Below are 22,012 nucleotides of genomic sequence, written 5' to 3'. Positions count from 1 at the left end.
TTTGTATTGTGTGAATTAATTCACTAAATACAAAGGCTTCTGTGAATAGGCAGCAGAGGGGCGGGGCACGCAGAGCTGCTGTGTGTGCTTCTGTCCTCTCACAGCTCTGAGTGTATCTGCCGGGAGTGCAAAAAAACCTGTCACATATAAGTATTAGAGATAAGTCCCAGAGGTGACATGCTCCTAATTGGATTTAACTCATAATGTGCCTGCACTTTTTGAAAAGTTACTGAATTCCTGGAATTCAGTTTTAAATACTATCCATATATTGTGTGTGTGTGTATATATATATATATATATATATATATATATATATATATATATATATATATATATATATATATATATATATATATATATATATATATATATAATCTCTATATAGCAGCTAGCACATCGATAGACATATATTGATCTGGACTATAGTAGTAAGTACAACGCTCGCACTTACTACTATATTCCAAATACTATCCATATCAGATGGCAATTAAACATTCAGTTATAATATGATTGCTGAGAAAGCAATGAACATCCGCAGACACCCGATATCGTCTGTCTCCGCAATGGTCCGATTCTGCAGACGGAAGAAAATCCTAGTTTTCTATCCATCTGCAGAGCGGATCGGATGAACACGGACAGACGGTCCGTGTTCATCCGATCCTCCATAGAGGAGAGCGGAGAGCTAACAGGGCGCTCCCTGCACAGTGTGCAGGGACCGCCCTGTCATTCGCCAGCTCAGCGGGGATAAACGTAGCGATTCCTGCTGAGCAAGTGGATCATCACGGGCGGATCATTACGGATCTGTCCCGTGTGAAAGAGGCCTTACACACAAAGTCTATTCCATTGACAAATTGTTACAATGTTTATACTTGAGTTCAACTGATAAAGAATGTTTTGATTCTTGGCAGACTGCCCAGTTTTTCTCTTTCTTTCTTTTGAGGGCTGTGGCTTCAGAAGAGCAGAGAGAATTATTTGCATAGAAAGAATTGTGAAACACTTTAGTCAAGATTGTGATAACAATTCTTGGTGATTAATTGTGCAGTTCTAATGTACATCTACCTCTAACCCTAGAGAAAAAAATAGCAGCTTGCAAAAAGAATTGCCAAACACTTGTTCTACCAAGGTCGATTAGCAGGGGGCTTCTGCAAATGTCTGTGGAAGAAGGGTGGGGGGTGGCATCTGCTGCTGTCAAGGGGGAACATATGCTGTTTCTATCTTATATTCTCTGCACACTGTGAGCTTCTCAAAGTGTGCATTCAAAGCTGCAGCAATCAGCAATAGCAGCCTTGCTGTCCCTTTCATTCATTGGATTTTAGTTCTCTCAGTCATGGAGGCTCATCATCACATGTGCGCAGTACCTAGGGCAGTCTACATTCAAATACCCCCTGCTTAGGAATGCCCGTTTCTCCAGACTGACATCTAACTGGCAAAGCCGTTTGATATTTCCATAATTCCAACTGATTGCATCAGGACTGAGAGCTCTAGGAAGGAATAGTGGGGCAGAGTGCTCTGATAATATCAGAAAGCTATGTATAGTACCCTGGCAGGCCCCTTTCTTTAGCTATAGTCTGCCGACATTGCATAGGGAAGCACAGAGACCGGTGATGACATCACAGGATCTAAAATAAGGTATGTTATGAAAATGGTAGTGTTTCATTTAAACATATAATTAGTATGAGCCAGTAATGGCAAAAATTAGACTGAATTTCAGTTATAAGAGAATGCATTAAGATTCTGGGAACTTGTAGAATGTGATAACGTATCTGTACTTTTGTCTTTTGTATGTATTCAGGGCGTGAACTTAAGCGGCGGTCAGAAACAGCGAGTCAGTCTGGCGAGAGCTGTGTATAGCAATGCAGACATCTATCTGTTAGATGACCCCTTGTCTGCTGTGGATGTTCACGTTGGGAAACATCTGTTTGATAAAGTTATTGGACAGAATGGGCTGCTGAAAAATAAGGTTGGTTAGAATGATATTTGGTTTAAGACATTAAAACGGTAATGCTTTTTTTTTTTTTTTTTTTTTTTTTTTTTTTTTAAAGGGCCCCCTGCAGGTTTGTGCCATAATGTGTTATTATGTATCACATGCTAGCACATGATGTCAGACTTGCCTTTTAAACAGAGCCCTCCAGCACTGAGCTGTCATTGCTCCCAGCGCTTCCATCTTCACCCAACCTTCTTCCAGGTTTGCCCTCTCTGGGCATTTAAATGGTGGGCTGCATGTGTAGGGTTAGATTTAGACCTTGCTGGGGCCTAGAGACCCCCCAATGCACAGAGTTGATTAACATTCTCAATGACAGCACACATTTTTAACTACTTCAGCCCCAGAACAATTTGCCCCCTTCCTGACTAGGCCATTTTTTGCGATATGGCACTGCGTCGCTTTAACTGACAATTGCATGGTCGTGTGACGCTATACCCAAACAAAATGTTATTTTTTTCCCACAAATAGAGCTTTCTTTTGGTGGTATTTGATCACCTCTGCGGCTTTTATTTTTTGCGCTATAAACAAAAAAAGAGCGTCAATTTTGAAAAAAAAACACAATATTTTGTACTTTTTGCTATAATAAATATCCCCAATTTAAAAAAAAAAACGAATTTCTTCATCAGTTTAGGCCAATATGTATTCTTGTACATTTTTTTTACCCAAAAAATCGCAATAAGCGTATATTGATTGGTTTGCGCGAAAGTTATAGGATCTACAAAATAGGGGATAAATTTATGGCATTTTTATTTTTTACTAGTAATGGTGACGATCAGCAATTTTTAGGGGGACTGCGACATTTTGGCAGACAGATCAGACACTTTTGACACTTTTTTGTGACCACTGACATTTATACAGCGATCAGAGCTATAAATAGCCAATGACTACTGTATACATGTCACTGGCAGGGAAGGGGATAACACTATGAGCGATCAAGGGGTTAAATGTGTTCCCTCGGTGTGTGTTCTAACTGTGGTGGGATGGGACTGAGTAAATACTAGGAACACACGATCTGTCTCTACTCCCCGTTCTGGCTCTGTCAGGAGCGATCACGCCCGGTAAACATAACGGCTACCAGGCATGCGCATCAGCTCCTAATTGACGTGGTGGGCATGCGTGCCCCCCTATACCCCTTAAAACGGCCACAGTACAGCTGTGGACATTTGCGCAGGGGAGCCATACTGCCACCGTCAAACCACGGCGGGCGGTCGGTAAGTGGTTAAAATGCATGACATTGTCGACACGCCGGTGGTAGGCAATTTTTCACAGGCAAAGGCTGGTGTTGGCATTTCAATCATCATGGCACCATGGTTGATATGGTGATCGAAGCACATCGTTTCTATTGTTACATTCTAATATATAAAGAAGTGGTTCAACTCGCCATAATGCAGAATCAGTGGGAGCCCTGGGCGTGTCACTTGCCACATCTCCTGCCACGAGATTCAGCATGTCACTTGCCACCATCGCCTGTCACTAGAAGCAGCTTTTTAACTTGCCACCGTCACCAGATGTGGATTGTCACTTGCCACATCACCTGCCACCATTTGCAGATTGAAACGTCACCTGCCACCATTTGCAGATTGTCACTTGCCACGTCACCTGCCACAAGATGTGGGTTGTCACTTGTCAACTGAAGTGGATTGTCACTTGCCATGCCAGCCAGTACCACTAAATGTTCATTGTCGCTGCATTGGTGGCAGGCTGGCAGCACTGGTCCATTTAGTGAGAGCAGGAGAGCGGAGATGCAGGGCAGGCAGTGAAAGATGATGTAATCTCTCTGCTCCCCGCCGCACTTCCGACATTGAAGAGGCCCGCTGTGAGGGCAGAAGAGCGCTGATGTGTGGTGGGCAGTGAGAGATGATGTCATCTCTCTGCTCCCCGCTGCACATCGCTTCCACATTGAAGTGGCCCGGCTGTGAGGGTGGAAGAGTGGTGACGTGGAGCGGGCGGAGAGACATGTCACGTCCGCCCGCTCGTCTCTCCTCCACCTTTAATGCAGCCTGCCCGCTGCAGCCTAGACCCGCTGGTTAGGCAGGGACCCTGCGGCAAGAGACTCTGAGCTATGAGCCTCAGTTTCAGGGCTACAGCCCCAATAGCCACCCCCCCCCCCCCCCTGGCGACGCCTATGCAGTGCACAATATATGGACAGGACACAAACATAGAATAAAGATAAAAATGTCAGTTGGTTATGTCAGAGGCTTAATATTTTAAAACATGAATTTGCATTTCTATTAGATTGGAGTTCTAGGTCTCTTCTATATTTATGATTACTAGCAGTAGCCTGAGCCTCTTACTGGGTGAATCTAGGACAGCTGTTTTATTCCACCTTTATTAAAAGGCCCCAGAGGAAGTGATCCTGCCAGTCAAATGCAAATTCTAGCTATATAGTATGTATAAAATGTTGTCATGTTCATTTGTTGCAGTATTCCTTTGTATTAAATGCTAACTGGAAGCTAATGTCTTTGTGTAGACAAGGATCCTGGTGACACACAGCCTCACCGTTCTTCCTCTAGTGGATGTCATTATTGTCATGGAAGATGGCAGGATAACTCAGGCTGGCAATTATACAGACCTGATCTCCAAACGGCAGGACTTAGCAGACTTAATCCAAACCTCTGGGGCACAGGAGAATCTAAATGAAAAACCCTGTAAGTACAGATATATATTTTTATCTGGCAAAGATCAATGTTTTCTCTGCTTTGGCAAAGAAGAATTTAGTTATGTGACATACATACGTAAAACTATGTTGTCCAAAATATTGGGACGCCTGCCTTTACACACACATGAACTTTAATAGCATCCCAGTCTTAGTCCATAGGGATCAATATTCAGTTGGCCCACCCTTTGCAGCTATAACAGCTTCAACTCTTCTGGGAAGGCTGTCCACAAGGTTTAGGAGTGTGTCTATGGGAATGTTTGACCATTCTTCCAGAAGCACATTTGTGAGGTCAGGCACTGATGTTGGACAAGAACTGTCTCCGTTCCTCTTAAGAATCCCTTCACTGGAACTAAGGGGCCAAGCCCAACCCCTGAAAAACAACCCCACACCATTATCCCCACTCCACCAAAATATTCGGACCACTGCACAAAGCAAGGTCCATAAAGACATGGATGAGCGAGTTTGGGGTGGAGGAATTTGACTGACTTGCACAGAATTCTGATCTCAACCTGATAGAACACCTTTGGGATGAATTAGAGTGGAGACTGCGAGCCAGGCCTTCACATCCACATCAGTGCCTGACCTCACAAATGCGCTTCTGGAATAATGGTCAAACATTCCCATAAACATGCCTAAACCTTGTGGACAGCCTTCCCAGAAGAGATATCGCTGGTTATAACTGCAAAGGGTGGACCAACTCAATACAGAACCCTACAGACTAAGACTGGGATGCCCTTAAAGTTCATGTGCATGTAAAGGCAGGCTACCCAATACTGTGTACATACATACAGTCCCAGTGTATATTTTCTAAGTTGCGACTGTGAATACACACTATATGCCAGGCATCCAATAATGCAATTGTGACCGGTTTGAACGATAAAGATTTATGATGTACAAATTAAAGCAAATAGAAATTCTGATGAGGTAGATACACATGGTGTTACTATATTTTTAGGAAGGGGTTACTTCCCTTTCATTGTGAAACCCACCTTGTACAGTAAGTGCCGCCGATATTGTGTTTCCAGCGCAATGGGATCACCGATGCGAGCTGTGCTTCTCGCGCTCTCAGCCCCACGAGATGCCGCGCATCCATAGGAATGTATTGGGGGCTGCGAGTGGGAGGAGAGACATAGCTCGGCGCTGGCTCCTGCGACATGGCTCGCGGGTGTCAATCTCGCCGCTAACAGTGGCAAGATTGACACAATATCAGCGGCATCCACTGTAGGTGGAGAGAGGTTTTTAGAAAATGGGAGGGACTTAGTGGTTGGTTGGACCAGGAGAAAACCCAGAATGTAGTAGAAGGGCTGCATTCAGGTTCTCCCCTTGGAGGAAAGGCCTAGCCTAGCTGGCTAGTTCACACAGAATGAATGTACAGTACCTTGAAAAGTATTCATACCTCTTGAAATATTCCACATTTTGTCATGTTACAACCAAAAACGTAAATGTATTTTATTGGGATTTTATGTGATAGACCAACACAAAGTGGCACGTAATTGTGAATTAGAAGAAAAATGATAAATGGTTTTCAACATTTTTTACAAACAAATATCTGAAAAGTGTGGTGTGCATTTGTATTCAGCCCCCTTTACTCTGATACCCCTAACTAAAATCTAGTGGAACCAGAGTCCACCTGTGTGTAATTTAATCTCAGTATAAATACAGCTGTTCTATGAAGCCCTCAAAGGTCTGATGGAGAACCTTAATGAATAAACACCATCATGAAGGCCAAGGAACATACCAGACAGGTCAGGGATAAAGTTGTGGAGAAATGTAAAGCAGGGTTAGGTTATAAAAAAAAATCAAAATATCCCAAGCTTTGAACATCTCACAGAGCAATGTTCAATCCATCATGCAAAAGTGGAAGGAGTATGGTACAACTGCAAACCTACCAAGACATGGCCGTCCACCTAAACTGAAAGGCCGGGCAAATAGAGCATTCATCAGAGAAGCAGCTAAGGGGTCCATGGTAACTCTGTAGGAGCTGAAGGGATCCACAATTCAGATGGGAGAGTCTGTCCACAGGACAACTATTAGTCGTGCATGCCACAAATCTGTTAAAAAAAAAAAAGGTATGCCGGGAATGCTAACTGCACATTGGCTGTGCTCTCAGCCAAACTATCAAACCATCCAATGGCTGGTGTCATAACGAATCACATGTGCAGCACCATAGCAGTTGAAGATTAAACAGAGGCAAAGATGGCAGTTTCCTTGGCTGAAAACGATAGGGGAGTTTACTTCCACTTTAACCACTTTCAGACCGGACCAATTTGCTGGTCAAAGACCAGACCACTTTTTGCGATTCGGCACTGCGTCGCTTTAACTGACAATTGCGCGGTCGTGCGACGTGGCTCTCAAACAAAACTGACGTCCTTTTTTTCCCACAAATAGAGCTTTCTTTTGGTGGTATTTGATCACCCCTGCGGTTTTTATTTTTTGCGCTATAAACAAAAATAGAGCGACAATTTTGAAAAAAACGCATTATTTTTTACTTTTTGTTATAATAAATATCCCCCAAAAATATATAAAAAAACATTTTTTTCCCTCAATTTAGGCCGATACGTATTCTTCTACATATTTTTGGTAAAAAAAATCGCAATAAGCGATTATTGATTGGTTTGCGCAAAAGTTATAGTGTTTACAAAATAGGGATAGTTTTATAGCATTTTTATTAATAATTTTTTATTATTTTTTTTTTTTTACTAGTAATGGTGGCGATCTGCGATTTTTATTGTGACTGCGACATTGTCGGGGACTCATCGGACATTTTTGACACATTTTTGGGACCATTGTCATTTATACAGTAATCACTGCTATATTAATGCAGTGAATCCTGTGTAAATGACACTGGCAGTGAAAGGGTTAACCAGTGGGTGGCAGTGTAGGGGTTAAGTGTTCCTAGGGGTGTGTTACTAACTGTGGGGGGGTTGGGCTTTCATTTAGTGTACACTGATCTCTGCTCCAATCACATGGAGCAGAGATCAGCGTCACTAGTTGCTAGGCAGAATGGAAAAATGTTGTTTATACAGCATTTCCTCCATTCGGCCGCTCCGTGAGACGATCGCGGGGATGCCCGCGGCGATCGAGTCTGCGGGTCCCGCGACCGGACTCACGGGGGTCCCGACCAGCGCGGGAGCGCGCCGCCGGTGGCGCGCTCCCGATGGCAGGGCGGCATCGAATATTGGACGTAAATGTACGCCAATATGCCTGCCCGTGCCATTCTGTCGACGTACATCGTCGTGCGCTGGTCGGGAAGTGGATAAGAAGTCCAGTTTGCAGTTTGCGAGAAGCCATGTGGGGGACACAGCAAACATGTGGAAGAAGGTGCTCTGGTCAGATGAGACCAAAATTAAACTTTTTGGCCTAAAAGCAAAACTCTATGTGTGGCGGAAAACTAACACTGCACATCACCCTGAACACACCATCCCCACTGTGAAACATGGTGGTGGCAGAATCATGTTATGGGGATGCTTTTCTTCAGCAGGGACAGGAAAGCTGATCAGAGTTGATGGAAAGATGGATGGAGCCAAATACAGGGCAATCTTAGAAGAAAACCTGTTAGAGTCTGCAAAATACCTGAGACTGGGGCGAAGGTTCACCTTCCAGCAGGACAACAACCCTAAACTTCCAGCCAGAGCTACAATGGAATGGTTTAGATCAAAGCATATCCATGTGTGTTAGAAGTTAGAAGACGCTCTACGTCCAATCTGACCAAGATGGAGCTATTTTGCAAAGAAGAATGGGCAAAATTTTCACTCTCTAGGTGTGCAAAGCTGGTAGAGACATCCCCAAAAAGACTTGCAGTTGTAATTGGAGCAAAAGGTGGTTCTACAAAGTATTGACTCGGGGGTGGAATACAAATGCACACCACACTTTTCACATATTTATTTGTAAAAAAAAATGAAAACCATTTATTATTTTCCTTCCACGTCATAATTATGTGCCACTTTGTGTTGGTCTATCACATAAAATCCCCAAAAAATAAATTTATGTTTTTGGTTGTAAAATGACAAAATGTGGAAAATTTCGAAGGGTATAAATACTTTTTTCAAGGCACTGTAGGTATTTAGAGACTGACTGCACAAATGCACCCACACGGTGGGATTTCCGTGCGTGCAACATATGCCGCACAATAGCAGCTTATTACACTACCTCCTGGGATTGCTGTGATGTAGCTATCCGAGGAGGTATTGAGGTCCGGCCTAGGCTGGAAATCCAGAAATGCCGCTTTGCAGTTCAAAAAAAAATAAAGAAAAGGCAGAAGACAGAATTACAAGTTTTAGCATTTGTGAAAGAGGGAAAGGGGGAGGAATAAAATAAAAACATTTGTTGACATCTTCAGTGGTGCAGCACCCTTATATTGGTAAGAGTTAAACTATGGTTACTAGACATCAACTATGCTATCCCTATAGTGTATTATCTGATCTAAACTTTTCTCTATAATGCTGTACAGTGAATAAAAAGATAATGTGAAAAATCTAGCTTTAAAAAAATAAAACAAACCCTGGCCATGACTGTCAATGCTGAGATAGTGGTGGAACCTGTTATGTCTTTGTTCCTTCATTACTATGTTTGCACAATTATTACTGGTTGTATATTCAGCTGGGTCATGTTTGTTGTATTATAGAGCCAAGTACTATTTAATTTATTGAATAATTATATAAAAGGCATTACACTACCTCTATACGGAGCAGAGATATATGGACTGTCCTGTTATGATGAAGAATTCTGTGTTTAACCGCTTCAGGTAGATTACTAGTAAAAAAAAAAAAAAAAAAAAAAATGCTATAAAACTATCCCCTATTTTGTAAACGCTATAACTTTTGCGCAAACTAATCAATAATCGTAAATTGCGATATTTTTTTTTTTTTTTTTACCAAAAATATGTAGAAGAATACTTATCGGCCTAAACTGAGGAAATTTTTTTTTATATACTGGTATATTTTTTGGGGATATTTATTATAGCAAAAAGTAAAAATATTGAATTTTTTTTCTAAATTGTCGCTCTATTTTTGTTTATAGCGCAAAAAATAAAACCCGCAGAGGTGATCAAATACCACCAAAAGAAAGCTTTATTTGTGGGAAAAAAAGGACGCTGATTTTTGTTTGGAAGCCACGTCGCACGACCGTGCAATTGTCGGTTAAAGCGACGCAGTGCCGAATCGCAAAAAGGGGCCTGGTCCTTTGGCTGCAAATTGGTCCGGGGCTTAAGTGGTTAATATAGATGCATAGTGTATTGGAACGTTTTTTGTTATTGAAGAGGAGTCGTCACCCCCTCCCCCCCCCACCCCCCAAAAGGTGCCAAATGTGGCAGTGGAGGGGAGGCAGACAAGCCTTTTGGGTGGCACCACAGCAAGCAGCTTGCTATGGGGGCACCCGAGCCAAGCTACAGCTCTGTGTATCCATTCAGACCCCGCCCCCACTCTCTCCTAACTGGCTAACTTTAAACATGGTTATGGGTTGTATATTTGACGACTGTCCATATGGCTGATGTGTGATGCTTTTCATACTCATTTTGGATACTATAGTTCTCATTTTTAATAAGTTCACAGGTATATGTGTTTTGTACCTATATTATCGCTGTTTTTAAAAATGTCCTGTTTTAATGTCCATCTAAATGGGACTACTCTGCATGGATTGAAACACTTCACCTATTTATCCAGGATTCCAATAAATGTTTGCTGGGTACCATAATGAACAAGTAACACTTCCAGCTTAGCTAAAAAGCAAGTTAAAACCCATCCAGTAGCAGACTGAAGGATGTGCAATACCCCCTTTCCCCACCAAAGTCAAAAAATTGGGGTTTATTTACTAAAAAGCAAATAGGCTGTTCACTTTAAGGGAATTTCCCTTTTTTTCTCTTGGTAAAAAAAAGAAGCAGCTCTGATGACTTCCATCATCCAGTCATGTGCAAACAAACATACAGTTTTTTTTCCCTTCTACGTGCTCCGGTATTCTATGCAAAGTGAACTTTCACCACATTCCATTGTAAAGTGAACAGTTGCCTTTAGTAATTCAACCCCATTGCGTAGGATCAAATTCATGTCAAATCACATAGGGGCATACTTAGGAAGCCGTGAATGGGGTTGAATTACTAAAGGCAACTGTTCGCTTTACAATGGAATGTGGTGAAAGTTCACTTTGCATAGAATACCCAAGCTAGCGATTACATCTGACTGCCCATAGAGCAGAGCGGGCTGTGTCCGCTCTACATAAGCGGAGCAGACACGGACCGGTTATCTGCCTGCTCCACTCTGCTCAGCAAGGGATCAGTGGACACATCCCCCGCTGAGCAAACCTGATGAAAACAGATTCCGCCCTGTGCGAAAGGGGCCAAGGCTGGTTTTGTTTTATTTTTGATGTGCTATTTATTTTTATCTTGATGTTTTTTAGCTGGAGTTTTTTTGATTTAAACGAGATACATTATATAACAAAAATTAATTTTCTATTAGCAAATCTTCTAAAAGAAACCAAAAATGTCAAGACCGATCAGAGGCAAGCCCCGGATAATCTGGCTCAAAAAGACAGGTAAGACTTCCATCTGGAAGATAATCCAGTTTATTTACAAGAGAAATAAATACACAATGGGGGGATTATGTATGAAAGGCAAATCCACTTTGCACTACAAGTGCACTTAAGCCGCGTACACACGGGCGGACTGTATGGCCTACTTAGTCCGTCATACAATCCGACGGACAGTCCGTCCTACTTTCGAATGAACGGACTTGACCACACACGGATGCACAAACAGTCCGTCGAAAGCTTGCGCGATGACGTGTACAGCACGTACGACAGGACTAGAAATAGGAAGTCCAATACACAGTAATGCAACCTTTCGCCGTGTAAATCCTTTCTGAGCATGCGCCATTCTTAGTCCGTCGAACTAGCCTACTGACGAGCGGATTGTCCGCTGGAACCAAAGTATGACGGACAGAATTTCAAAAAATCCGAAATACTTAGTACGCCAGACTGCACGCTGAAAAAGTCCGCTGAAGCCCACACACGAGCGGACTGTCCGCTGAAATGTGTTTCGGCGGACTAAGTAGGCCATACAGTCCGCCTGTGTGTACGCAGCTTTAGAAGTGCAGTCGCTGTAGATCTGAGGGGTAGATCTGAAAAAAAAAAAGGAGGAAGCTCTGCTGATTTTATCATCCAATCATGTGCAAGCTAAAATGCTGTTTTTTATTTTCCTTGCGTGTCCCCCTCAGATCTACAGTGACTTTACTTCCAAGTGCACTTTTAGTGCAAAGTGGATTTGCCTTTCGTAAATAACCCCCAATATGTAAGTAGAAATATAGTTTGATACAAACAGCTAAAGCAGTAGTAAACCCAGAAGAAAACATTTACTATATTGCACCTTATCAATTCTTAGATGTGATGACTACATTTATTTTCCTTTTTTTAGGGTTTGTTTTTGGTTTTATCTGGTTATCCAGCCATTAAGGGCCGGTTCACACTGCGACGCGAGGCGAGGCGACATGGCTCGCCTCGCCTCGCTCCCGCAAGTCGCCCCCATTCAGTACTATGGAACCGTTCTGAGAGGAGCGACTCGAGTCGCTCCGACTCAGAAAAAAGGTTCCTGTACTACTTCGGGGCGACTTCGGGGGCGACTTGCATTGACTTCTATGCAGAAGTCCTCTGCAAGTCGCCGCTGAGCTCCCCGCAAGTCGCGGCGAGGTAAGTCGGAGACGCCTCGCCGCGGCTCGCTGTGTGAACCGGCCCTAAGTCCGTTGTTTTGTTTTTTTTTTTTTGTTTTTTTTTATCAGAACATGCTCTTTTGCAGTTACAGGGGTGAGACAAACCTTTTAACACTGGCAGGAGTGCTCAAATTGATCAGCTTTTATTTATTTAAAACCTTTATCCCAATAGGGAAAAAACAGTTTTTGCTGTAAGGCCCTTATCACATGGGGCAGACTCTGTTTTGTTCAGTAGGGGATCTTTCTGCTGATTACCTGCTGAGCAGAGCCGAGCGGGTGGATGACCACCAACACCTGCCATCCGATCCAACAAGATCAGCTGACATCCATGCTGTCCCTCTTCATCCAATCTTCCCATAGAGAGCAGGGCTCTGACAGGTCCGTCCCTGCACAATGAGCGGAGACAGGCCTGTCATCCGTCTGCTCATCGGGGACCATGTGAAAGGGGCTCAACTTACCTGATTCTCCTCTGCTGCAAGCTCCTTTCAGGCTTGAAGATTGGTCTCCACAGCCTCTGCTTCTCCATGTTCTGGAAGTCACGGGTGCTCTGATGTAATCAATTCCAATGCAGTGCCCATAGCCCTGCAGTAGACATGAGGATGCTGAGGGACAGTGCACTGTTGGAATGTAAGGGAGCAGAGGGGAGCACTGACTTCTGGGGGAGTGGAGAAACCGGTAAGTAAAACTGCTTTTTGCTGCCCCTTTAGAAATAAATGAGCATTTACTGCAACTCTTGCAGTGCTGGGGCAGCCCCACTGCAGGGGAGCATTTTTCCTTTCCCTTTAAACAACCAATCCCAATGTAGCAGAATATATTTTGACCTAAATGCATGAAGAAAGAATTTTTATTTGCTAAATTTTATAACAGAAACAAAAGAAAAACTTTTTTTTTTTTTTTTATAATTTATGGTCTTTTTTAATTGATTTAGCAAAAAATAAAAACGTTATCATAACTTTCTTTATCATACATCACAGGACACAGAGCCATAGTTATAACTATATGGGTTATAGGCCACCTTTAGGTGATGGACACACCCTAAGACAGGAAGTTCACTCCCTATATAACCCTTCCATTACTGGGAGTATCTCAGTTTTTTCACCAGTGTCTTAGGTGGTGGTTACGAGTAAAGATGTGCTGTGCAGAGGCTCCACTGGAATATTCCTGGAGTAAGCCTTTGCAACCGGAACAATCCAAAGTGCCATTGAGGACAAAGTGGTTGGTACCCGGGCCTTGTGGCAGAAGAAACAAGGTTTTGCCTGTAATGCTTCTCTTTGAGAGCTGGACTCTGGGATTCAGTGCTTTGGTCAGATTGCAGTGGCATAAAGCTTACTGCCAGGGTGCTATACAGGTCCAGGGCAGTGGAACCCCGATAAAAAGGGACACCAGTCCTTGAAGGTTTTTTAACGGAGCCCGCCGTGATGGGTGAAGATTGGGTCTGTTTGGTTGTACCACAGAATCCTGCGATGGGATAAGGTATTACTGCAAGGTGCAGGAGACTTCCGCATTTCTGCAGCGGCTCCCGCACACCCGCAAGCGTCTCCCGATCTCCTGGGAATGATCGGTGCGGGGAACAGCTGTGAAGACCGACTCTGTCCCCACAGACATCTCTGCAAACAGCTTCCACTCCTTGCATCCCCATCAACACTAAACAATTTGTCCTTGTAATTAGGGCTCCGGCTGGTGGCCATTTTGTGGTGGACCAAATTGCATTGTTTTTAATGGGAGAATTCTGAAACGTTAGAACACACTTCTTGTGTTGAGTCTCCGTTTTCCTAAGAATATATATACTGTATATGTGTGTGTATATATATATATATATATATATATATATATATATATATATATATATATATATATATATATATATATACGCGCACACACATACATATATACATGCACGCGCACACACACACATATATATTTGTTATGTATTTTACTTTATTTCAGAGCAGAGATTATATATCTGCTTTGAAGTAAAAAAAATGAACAAGTGTATATACTGACATCTCACCAAAGCCCCCCAAAAAATATTTAAAAAAATGTTTAAAAAATTCTAAAAAATTAAAAAGTGTAACTGCCCTACCAACACTGTCCACTGCTTCAACCCCATCCCCCCAAAAAGCATTGCGAAAAAAAAAATTAAGAAACATATTAAATTGTAAAAAAAACAATTTTTAAAAATAAAAACTACTGACACCATCCACTGCCACATACCACCCACCCCCTTCCCTAGAAGCACTGTGGAAACATATTAAAAGGTAATTTAAAAAATATTTTGCCGGGGGAGGGGGGGAGTGTTGCGGCGCGAGGCGCCACCTCCCTGAAATTAGTTAACCACCTCCCTGAAATTAGTTTTTGCAGGTTGGGATGTCTGAGGTAAGTGGAGGCCTGTAAAGAGCACGTACCTGTTGCCATGCTTTCAGATTTTGCTCTGTGTCAGCAGAAGCTGCATGGCTTCCTCCAGCTATCCATCCTAGCCACCGGTAAGAGGTTTGGAGAGGGCCGATCCCAGGGTCACAGACGCCTGGGTGCAGAAATATTTTTGGCGCCCCCCACATGGGCCTGGTCATCTTACTAATCTTACTAACGTCTCCCCTTTACAAATATTTCTATGGCAATGACTCAAACATGCTCCCCTAAGGAGTAATTGTTACCCTAGGATCCTCCCATGATTTCTTAAACAAAATACAGGAAGAGAGTACACTAATGGGACCTGGAGGGGGTCTCTCTAATGGACACAGAGAGGGTGTCTGTTAGTGAGTCTGTTATAAAGAGCCCCCAGACATACTACCTGGAGATGGTCAGAGACTGCAGACATAATACAAGAGATGGTCAGAGACTCCAAACCTATTACAAGAGATTGTCAGAGACTGCATACATGATACAAGAAATGTCAGAAACTGCAAACATATTACAAGAGATGGACAGAGACTGCGGAAATGATACAAGAGATCAATGCATCAAATGTAGCCTACCAGTGCCCACCAATTCAAGCCTACCAGTGCCCCTGGATCACACAGAGAGGCAATGATCTGCTGTCACGGAGCTTGAATTTGAATCTCCTGGGTGGCCACTGTAACAAAGTTCTGCCTCCTTGACTGGTTTGCAGCTTCTATGATACAAGTCACACTGATTCACTTTAACTGCATTGAATCAGTGTTCGGTCTCACAGGAATTTGTTACAGCGCTGCCGAGCATTTGAGACCAAAGCTCGTGCAGTGTGCAACACAAGTAGTGGCATCACTAGGGTTGGTGTCACCTGGTGTGGCAAAACATAATATATACCCCCCCCCCCCCTCTTATTTTTGGGCCAGCAGCCCAGCATTGAAGCTTGTTGGCATATGTTTTGCAGTGGTCAATAAGGCCTAGAGCATAGCAGGTTAGGCACTTTCCAATTGCTCAGTCCCTATGAGCAGTAATGGATAATGACCAACAGGCCCTCTTACCAGACCCAGCGTAACTGCAACAGTGAACCTTCTGGCTGGATGCTCACTCACTCTGGGTTGCCCAGGGCGACTCTGGTCAGTAAGGTAGTATGTCTGTACCCTGGCAGTGGCTCAGTCACTCTGGTGGTGGTAGGCAGCAGCGTGGCCCTCTTGCTGGTGGTGCTAGGCAGCAGCGTGGTCCTCTCGCAGGTGGAGCAAGTACAGCGTGGCGCTCTCGCTGGTGGAGCATGTACAGCGTGGCCCTCTCGCTGGCTTCCCCCAGCACAGTCCTCTCTCTTTCCTGTAGCACCCACTCACACAGCTTCTTCCTGGGTTTCAGGCTCAAAATCTTTCCCCCAGCAGAATGCTTGCTGGGGGCTGAAGTCTGCTGCCTGTGGACAACAATGGGGCTGACATTGTTCTGGGACTACATGTCCCAAGATGCTCCACCACTGTGGCCAATGGGGAGGGAAGCAAACCGGGCACCAAGCTGGGCGAACAAGATGAGAACCGCTCTCTTTTTACTACTGACAGGAAAAAGGGAGGCGAGCAGGGGAGATACGCTGACATCCCTCAGCTCACCTCTCTCTTGTCACAGTTTAGCAGCTTGTGTTCACTGGTGGATTGCACCCCCCCCCCCCCCCCCATTGCAATGCCCAGGGCTGCTGTTAGATATCATGGGGCCCCATACAGCCTACCTAACAGGCCACAATATTTTAACAAAAAATACAGGACAATCATTAAATCATTATTAGAAGACACAAACAACAAAACTTCCAAATTACAGGTGGAACAGGAGGGTACAGTACAGGATGGGGGAAGGGGGTGCGGTGTGCAGGAGGGCACAGTACAGTGGTTAGGGGTGTACAATACAGGGGGACCAGCATGGGGGCAGGAAGGTACAGTATAGGGGGGAGGGAGGACACAGTACAGTGGTTAGGAGGGTACAGTACAGGGTGAGCAAGTGGGCACAGTACAGCGGTTGGCAGGTACAATACAGGAGGAACATTACGGGGGCAGGAAGGTACATTATAGGGTTAGGGGTACAGTATGGGGGGGGAGGGTACAGTGTAGGGTACAGTCTGGGGGGCAGGAGCATACAGTACAGGGGTAGGGGCAAAATATGGGGGCAGGAGGGTACAGTAAAGGGGTAGGGGTACAATATGGGGGGCAGGAGGGTACAGTGCAGGGTTAGGGCATGAGGGTACAGTACAGGGGTAGGGGTACAGTATGGGGTCAGGAGGGTAAAGGATAGGGCATGAAGGTACAGTATTGGTTGCAGGAGGGTACAGTACAGGGGGAGCAAGTGGGCACAGTACGGGGGCAGGAAGGCACAGTATAGTGGTTAGGAGGGTACAGTCCAGAGGTGGGAGGTACAGTACAGGGGGAGGTAAGCAGACACAGTACAGGGGGCAGGAGAGTACAGTATAGGGGCAGTAATGTATACCACACATATGGTCTCCTCAAGCAGAGAGGGAAGTTGCTGTTACAGATTCCACCTAATCTGGCAGGCTGGAATGACCCCCCCCCCCCTTACCTTCTCCTGCACAGTTTCTGACCCTCTTCTGGCACTTTGCAGGGGTTAAGGAAGAACCCAGAGGTGGAGCATCTTATTCCTGCTGCTGCTTATGTGGGTGGGATGTGTACTGCGCCAATCCCTGCTGACCCTCCCTTCCTATTCATCCCATGTGATTGGCGCAGTACACATCCCACCCATAAAAGCAGCAGTAATAAGATGTCCCACCTCGGGGTTCTTCCTTAGCCCCTGAAAAGAATGGGGGGGAATGGGGCAGTGGGTAAGAGATGGGGGTTGGGGGGAATGGGGCAGTGGGTAAGAGATGGGGGTGGGGGGAATGGGGCAGTGGGTAAGAGATGGGGGGTGGGCGGAATGGGGCAGTGGGTAAGAGATGGGGGTGGGGGGAATGGGGCAGTGGGTAAGAGATGGGGGTGGGGGGAATGGGGCAGTGGGTAAGAGATGGGGGTGGGTACGAGATGGGGTGGGGGAATGGGGCAGTGGGTAAGAGATGGGGATGGGGGAATGGGGCAGTGGGTAAGAGATGAGGGTGGGGGGAATGGGGCAGTGGGTAAGAGATGGGGGGTGGGGGAATGGGGCAGTGGGTAAGAGATGGGGGTGGGTAGAGGAGAACTGGAGTGAAACTGTGGGATCCAGGTGTGTATAGGGATACAGAAGAAGGAGGAGGATTTGTGGTGACATTAGGGAAGGGGGAGGAGATGCAAATAGATGGAGGTGAAGGGGCTGGAGAGGGATGGATTCTGGCTTTTTGCAATGTTTGTGTATGGGGGGGGGGGGGGGGCACACACCTGTGTAAAGGTGAAGTGCCTCCAGAGAAGAAGACTGGGAGGAGGGGGGAGGGGAGTGAGGGAACTGGTTGAGTGACTATTGTTGGGAAAGTGTCAGGAAGAGAATTCCAGTCAGCCAGGGAAGAGGCTAAATTAGCAGGGCTGGGAGAAGGTAGCGAAGGGTTAACAAGGATCTGAGAGGGAAGCGGTGTGACCGGTGTTCTGGCAGATACAGTCCGCCTATCGAAAAGTGTCCGCTCTGAACTGCGCAGGCACAGCGCTTGCGCAGTACGGAGCACAAGGAGATTCGGAAAATCTCCGAAGATGAACGCCGCCTGCGCCGTGAGTCCAGGTATAAGCCCCACCATCCAAGTGGATATAGGGCTGCACATATTAGAGGGCTCCTCGCGGGCTCGCTTTGCTCGCCACGCTTCGGGCACGGCCTCGCTTTGCTCGGCTCTTTTTATTCTAACTCTATTTCCACTTGGATGGTGGGGCTTGAACCTGGACTCATGGCGCAGGCACCGTTCATCTAAGGATATTTTCGGAATCTGCTTGTCCTGTGTACTGCGCATGCTCAGTACACAGCGGACACTATCCGACAGGGGACACTATTTGACAAGACACTGGCAGAGATGGATCTGTGTGAGGATGAAAGGAGAGCGGGACCAGATAGAGAGTGAGGTGGGGAGGGACAGACAGTTGGAGTCTGGAGATATAAGAGACACATCACTGACCTGACATGCACAGCGAGGGGAAGTGTTGGCAGAACAGTGACTGAGAGGAAGATTCAAGACCCCTTCATGCACCTAGGACCTCGGGGCAGTTCATAGAGGTGCCTGTACATTAAGACAGCCCCCCCACTCCAGACATATCCACCGGGGCAGGGGGATCATATGTGACCCAGAAGTAGATCAGTGTGGTGCCCCTGTTTGTCTCCCTCCCGTGCAGGCGGGAATTACATTTTTTTTTTTAGGAAGTCAGGGCGTGGCTTAGCACGGACGTCACAGCGCAGGGCGGATTAGTTTATAAAAGCTCCATTGTCCGTGTCATTTAGACTATCGGAGAGACACAGACGCACACTTGGCCGTATGAGTGTGGGGCACAGGCAAGCCCCAAGGCGCAGTTACTCTGCACCAGGCTGAGTGTTTAATAGCAGTAACAATTACTGAACTATTGCTCAGAAGTGGGTGTGTTTTCCCCTGTAAGTACCTCAGTATTTGTGCTTAGGACTATGCATTTCAGAAGTGCCTCAAAGAGGGGACCAAGGGTATCTCCCTCAGGCTTCGAGGCCCTTAGTCTCACCTCAGCCACGCCGCCCCCCATGAAGATTCAGGGATAGCTGATCAGGGTGAGCCATCAGGTTTGTTAAGTGTTGTTACTGTTTCCAACACTTCAGCCCCTGTCTACATTACTAAGGATGTTTTCTTCTCAGCCTTGGTCCGGTTGGAGGAAAAATTGACGGCTTTAACCGCATCTTTCCAGCATGTAAGAAAACGGCATAGGTCCCCTTCTATGACAGAAGCAGAGGATGGGTAGGCGGGGGAGGATCAGTGGGCGGAGGAGGATGGATGGGCGGAGGAGGATGGGTGGGCGGGGGAGAATCAGTGGGCGGAGGAGGATGGGTGAGTGGGAGAGGATGGATGGGCGGAGGAGGATGGGTGGGCGGGGGAGGATCAGTGGACGGCAGAGGATGAGACCCGCTCAGGGGACTGTGAGGAGGCTGATGACTCCTCCGAGGAATCAATTGGGGAAGAACCTTTTTTCAGCTTCACAATCTGAAAAATTACTGGTACAATCGCTAACAGAAATGGTTCGCTCCACATTTAAGCGACCCTTAAATGAGTCGGCTGAGAAACACACTTTTCCTGTCCATTCATGGCTGGCACAGCTTATGTATTCTGAGTGGGATCACCCAGATAAGCGTTTTTTCCCTCCTAAAAAGTTCTCTACACTTACACTGAAAAATTCACAAAAAAGTGGAGTATACCGGCAAATGATGTGGCTATTTCTGCTGTGAATAATAATTGAACCTGTCCAGTAGATGATGCTCAAATGCTTAAGGATCCAATCGATAAAAGATTGGAATTCCTGTTAAAAAAAATCATTTTCTTTGGCAGGCTCAGTGATTCAACCTGCAGTGGCGGCAATAGGTGTATGTCAATCCGTGATGAACCAGTTGACACAGGTGCTCAAGGTCATCCCTGATCAACAGGCACGGGATTTAGCCAAGTTACCAGGGGCATTATTCTTTGCTGTTGACGCTATTAGAGAGTCTATTCTTCAGGCTTCACTCCTTACGCTTGGGCTCGTGCATATGCGTAGGATGTTATGGTTGAAACATTGGTCAGCCGAAGCACCATGTAAACAATTCCTGCCCGATTTTCCTTTTCACGGTGAACGGCTGTTTGGAGAGGATTTGGATAAATACATCCAGAAAATTTGATGTGGAAAAAGTACCCTTTTGCCAATTAAGAAAAGGAATAAACGTCCTTCATTTAAATGGGCTCCATCTCCAGGGAGCATCAGGTTCAAGGAGTAAACCTCAGGGACAGAAGAAGTCCTGGGGAAGGAAACCTAAAAAGCAGAATGCTAAGTCCTCTTTATGAAGGATCGCCCCGGCTTGTGGAAGTGGAAGGGGGAGAGACTTCTGCAGTTCTCAAGTGTCTGGCAGGAAGAATTTCGGGACAGGTGGCTGCTCTCTACAGTCTCCAAAGGGCTCATGGTAGAACAGTTATTGCATACCTAGATGACCTGCTCTTGATAGACAGGTCAGTAGCCCACTTAGACAAGAGCTTGGTCACCACAGTCAACTACCTGGAAAGTCTTCCTTAATAACATTAACCACAGCATGGCACGGCTGGACATATCAATGTGACGTACCCGTACATTGATATGTCCAGCCGTGCCATGCTGCCGATTTATATCAGCATGACACGGTCCTTAAGTGGTTAATGGTCTTTAAGACGCAGCATTGTGGGTGCGTCCGACGCGTGCTCCATGAGTGTGACTGCGGGTCCCGCAGACTCAACTTTTTACAGTAATCGGTGCAATATATAGTAGGATTGTGCCGATATTAGTATTGGTACCTATACCGAGCATTTGCCCGAGTACTTGTACTCAGGCAAATGTTCCAATGCTTCACCCGATACCTGGACAGTCAGGGTGATCGGTGCGGAGGGGGAGTTACAAGCACCGATCACCCTATATAGATTTCAATAAAGCCTGACAGCTGTTTCTGTTACCTCTTACTATCAAAGGCCAGGTCTTGGCCTTATTGGTACCACCAATTAAGCCACCCCTGAACCCTTGGGACTTGCATTTGGTTCTGTCAGTATTACAGAAACGGCCTTTTGAGCTGATACAACATATTCCATTGGTCCTTTTGACAAGGAAGCTAGTTTTTCTGGTAGCCATATCTTCTGCAAGAAGTTTATCAGAGCTGGCTGGTTTTCCTCTAAATCAGGATATTGTTCTGCCTTCGTTTTTTTCCATAACCCTGTTCTACGGAGGAGTCACTGGATGTAGTGAGAGCAGTAATAATCTACTTGAAAGCGACTGCTCAGATTGTAAAAACAAATGTTTTTTTGTTTGTGCTACCTGAAGGTCCCAGAAAAGGACCGGCAGCAGCGAAAGCCTACTATTTCTAAGTGGATTGGGCAAGTAATTGTTCAAGCTTATGGTTTAAAGAGGAAGATTCCACCTTTTCAAATCAAGGTGCACTCTACCAGGGCTATTAGTGCTTCATGGGCAGTACATCACCAAGCCTCCATGGCTCAAATCTGCAAGGCCGCAACTTGGTCTTCAGTCCATACATTCACTAGATTCTATCAGGTGGATGTAAAAAGGCATGAGGATATTTCCTTTGGGCACAGTGTGCTGCAGGCAGCAGTATAAGTCCTCAAGTCTGATGGCGCTCTGTTTTTTGTTGGTCTCCCTCCCCTAAGAT

General features: G+C 45.4%; 1 protein-coding gene across 2 annotated transcripts in view; it reads left to right on the top strand.

The window, feature by feature from the left end:
* Window positions 1-22,012, top strand: part of LOC143981890 (multidrug resistance-associated protein 1-like) — a 109,950-nt gene that overhangs the window by 65,670 nt on the left and 22,268 nt on the right. For both annotated transcript variants that reach the window (XM_077480070.1, XM_077480069.1), the window contains exons 14-16: window positions 1,793-1,960; window positions 4,455-4,632; window positions 11,093-11,168. In XM_077480070.1, the coding sequence (XP_077336196.1) occupies window positions 1,793-1,960; window positions 4,455-4,632; window positions 11,093-11,168 (422 nt within the window). The remainder of the gene's footprint in view (window positions 1-1,792; window positions 1,961-4,454; window positions 4,633-11,092; window positions 11,169-22,012) is intronic.

This window comes from Lithobates pipiens, unplaced genomic scaffold (assembly GCF_037356315.1).
Source record: "Lithobates pipiens isolate NorthernLeopardFrog02 unplaced genomic scaffold, aLitPip1_a1.2 Scaffold_16, whole genome shotgun sequence".
NCBI lineage: Eukaryota > Metazoa > Chordata > Amphibia > Anura > Ranidae > Lithobates > Lithobates pipiens.
This window is presented reverse-complemented; position numbering and strand designations above follow the sequence as displayed.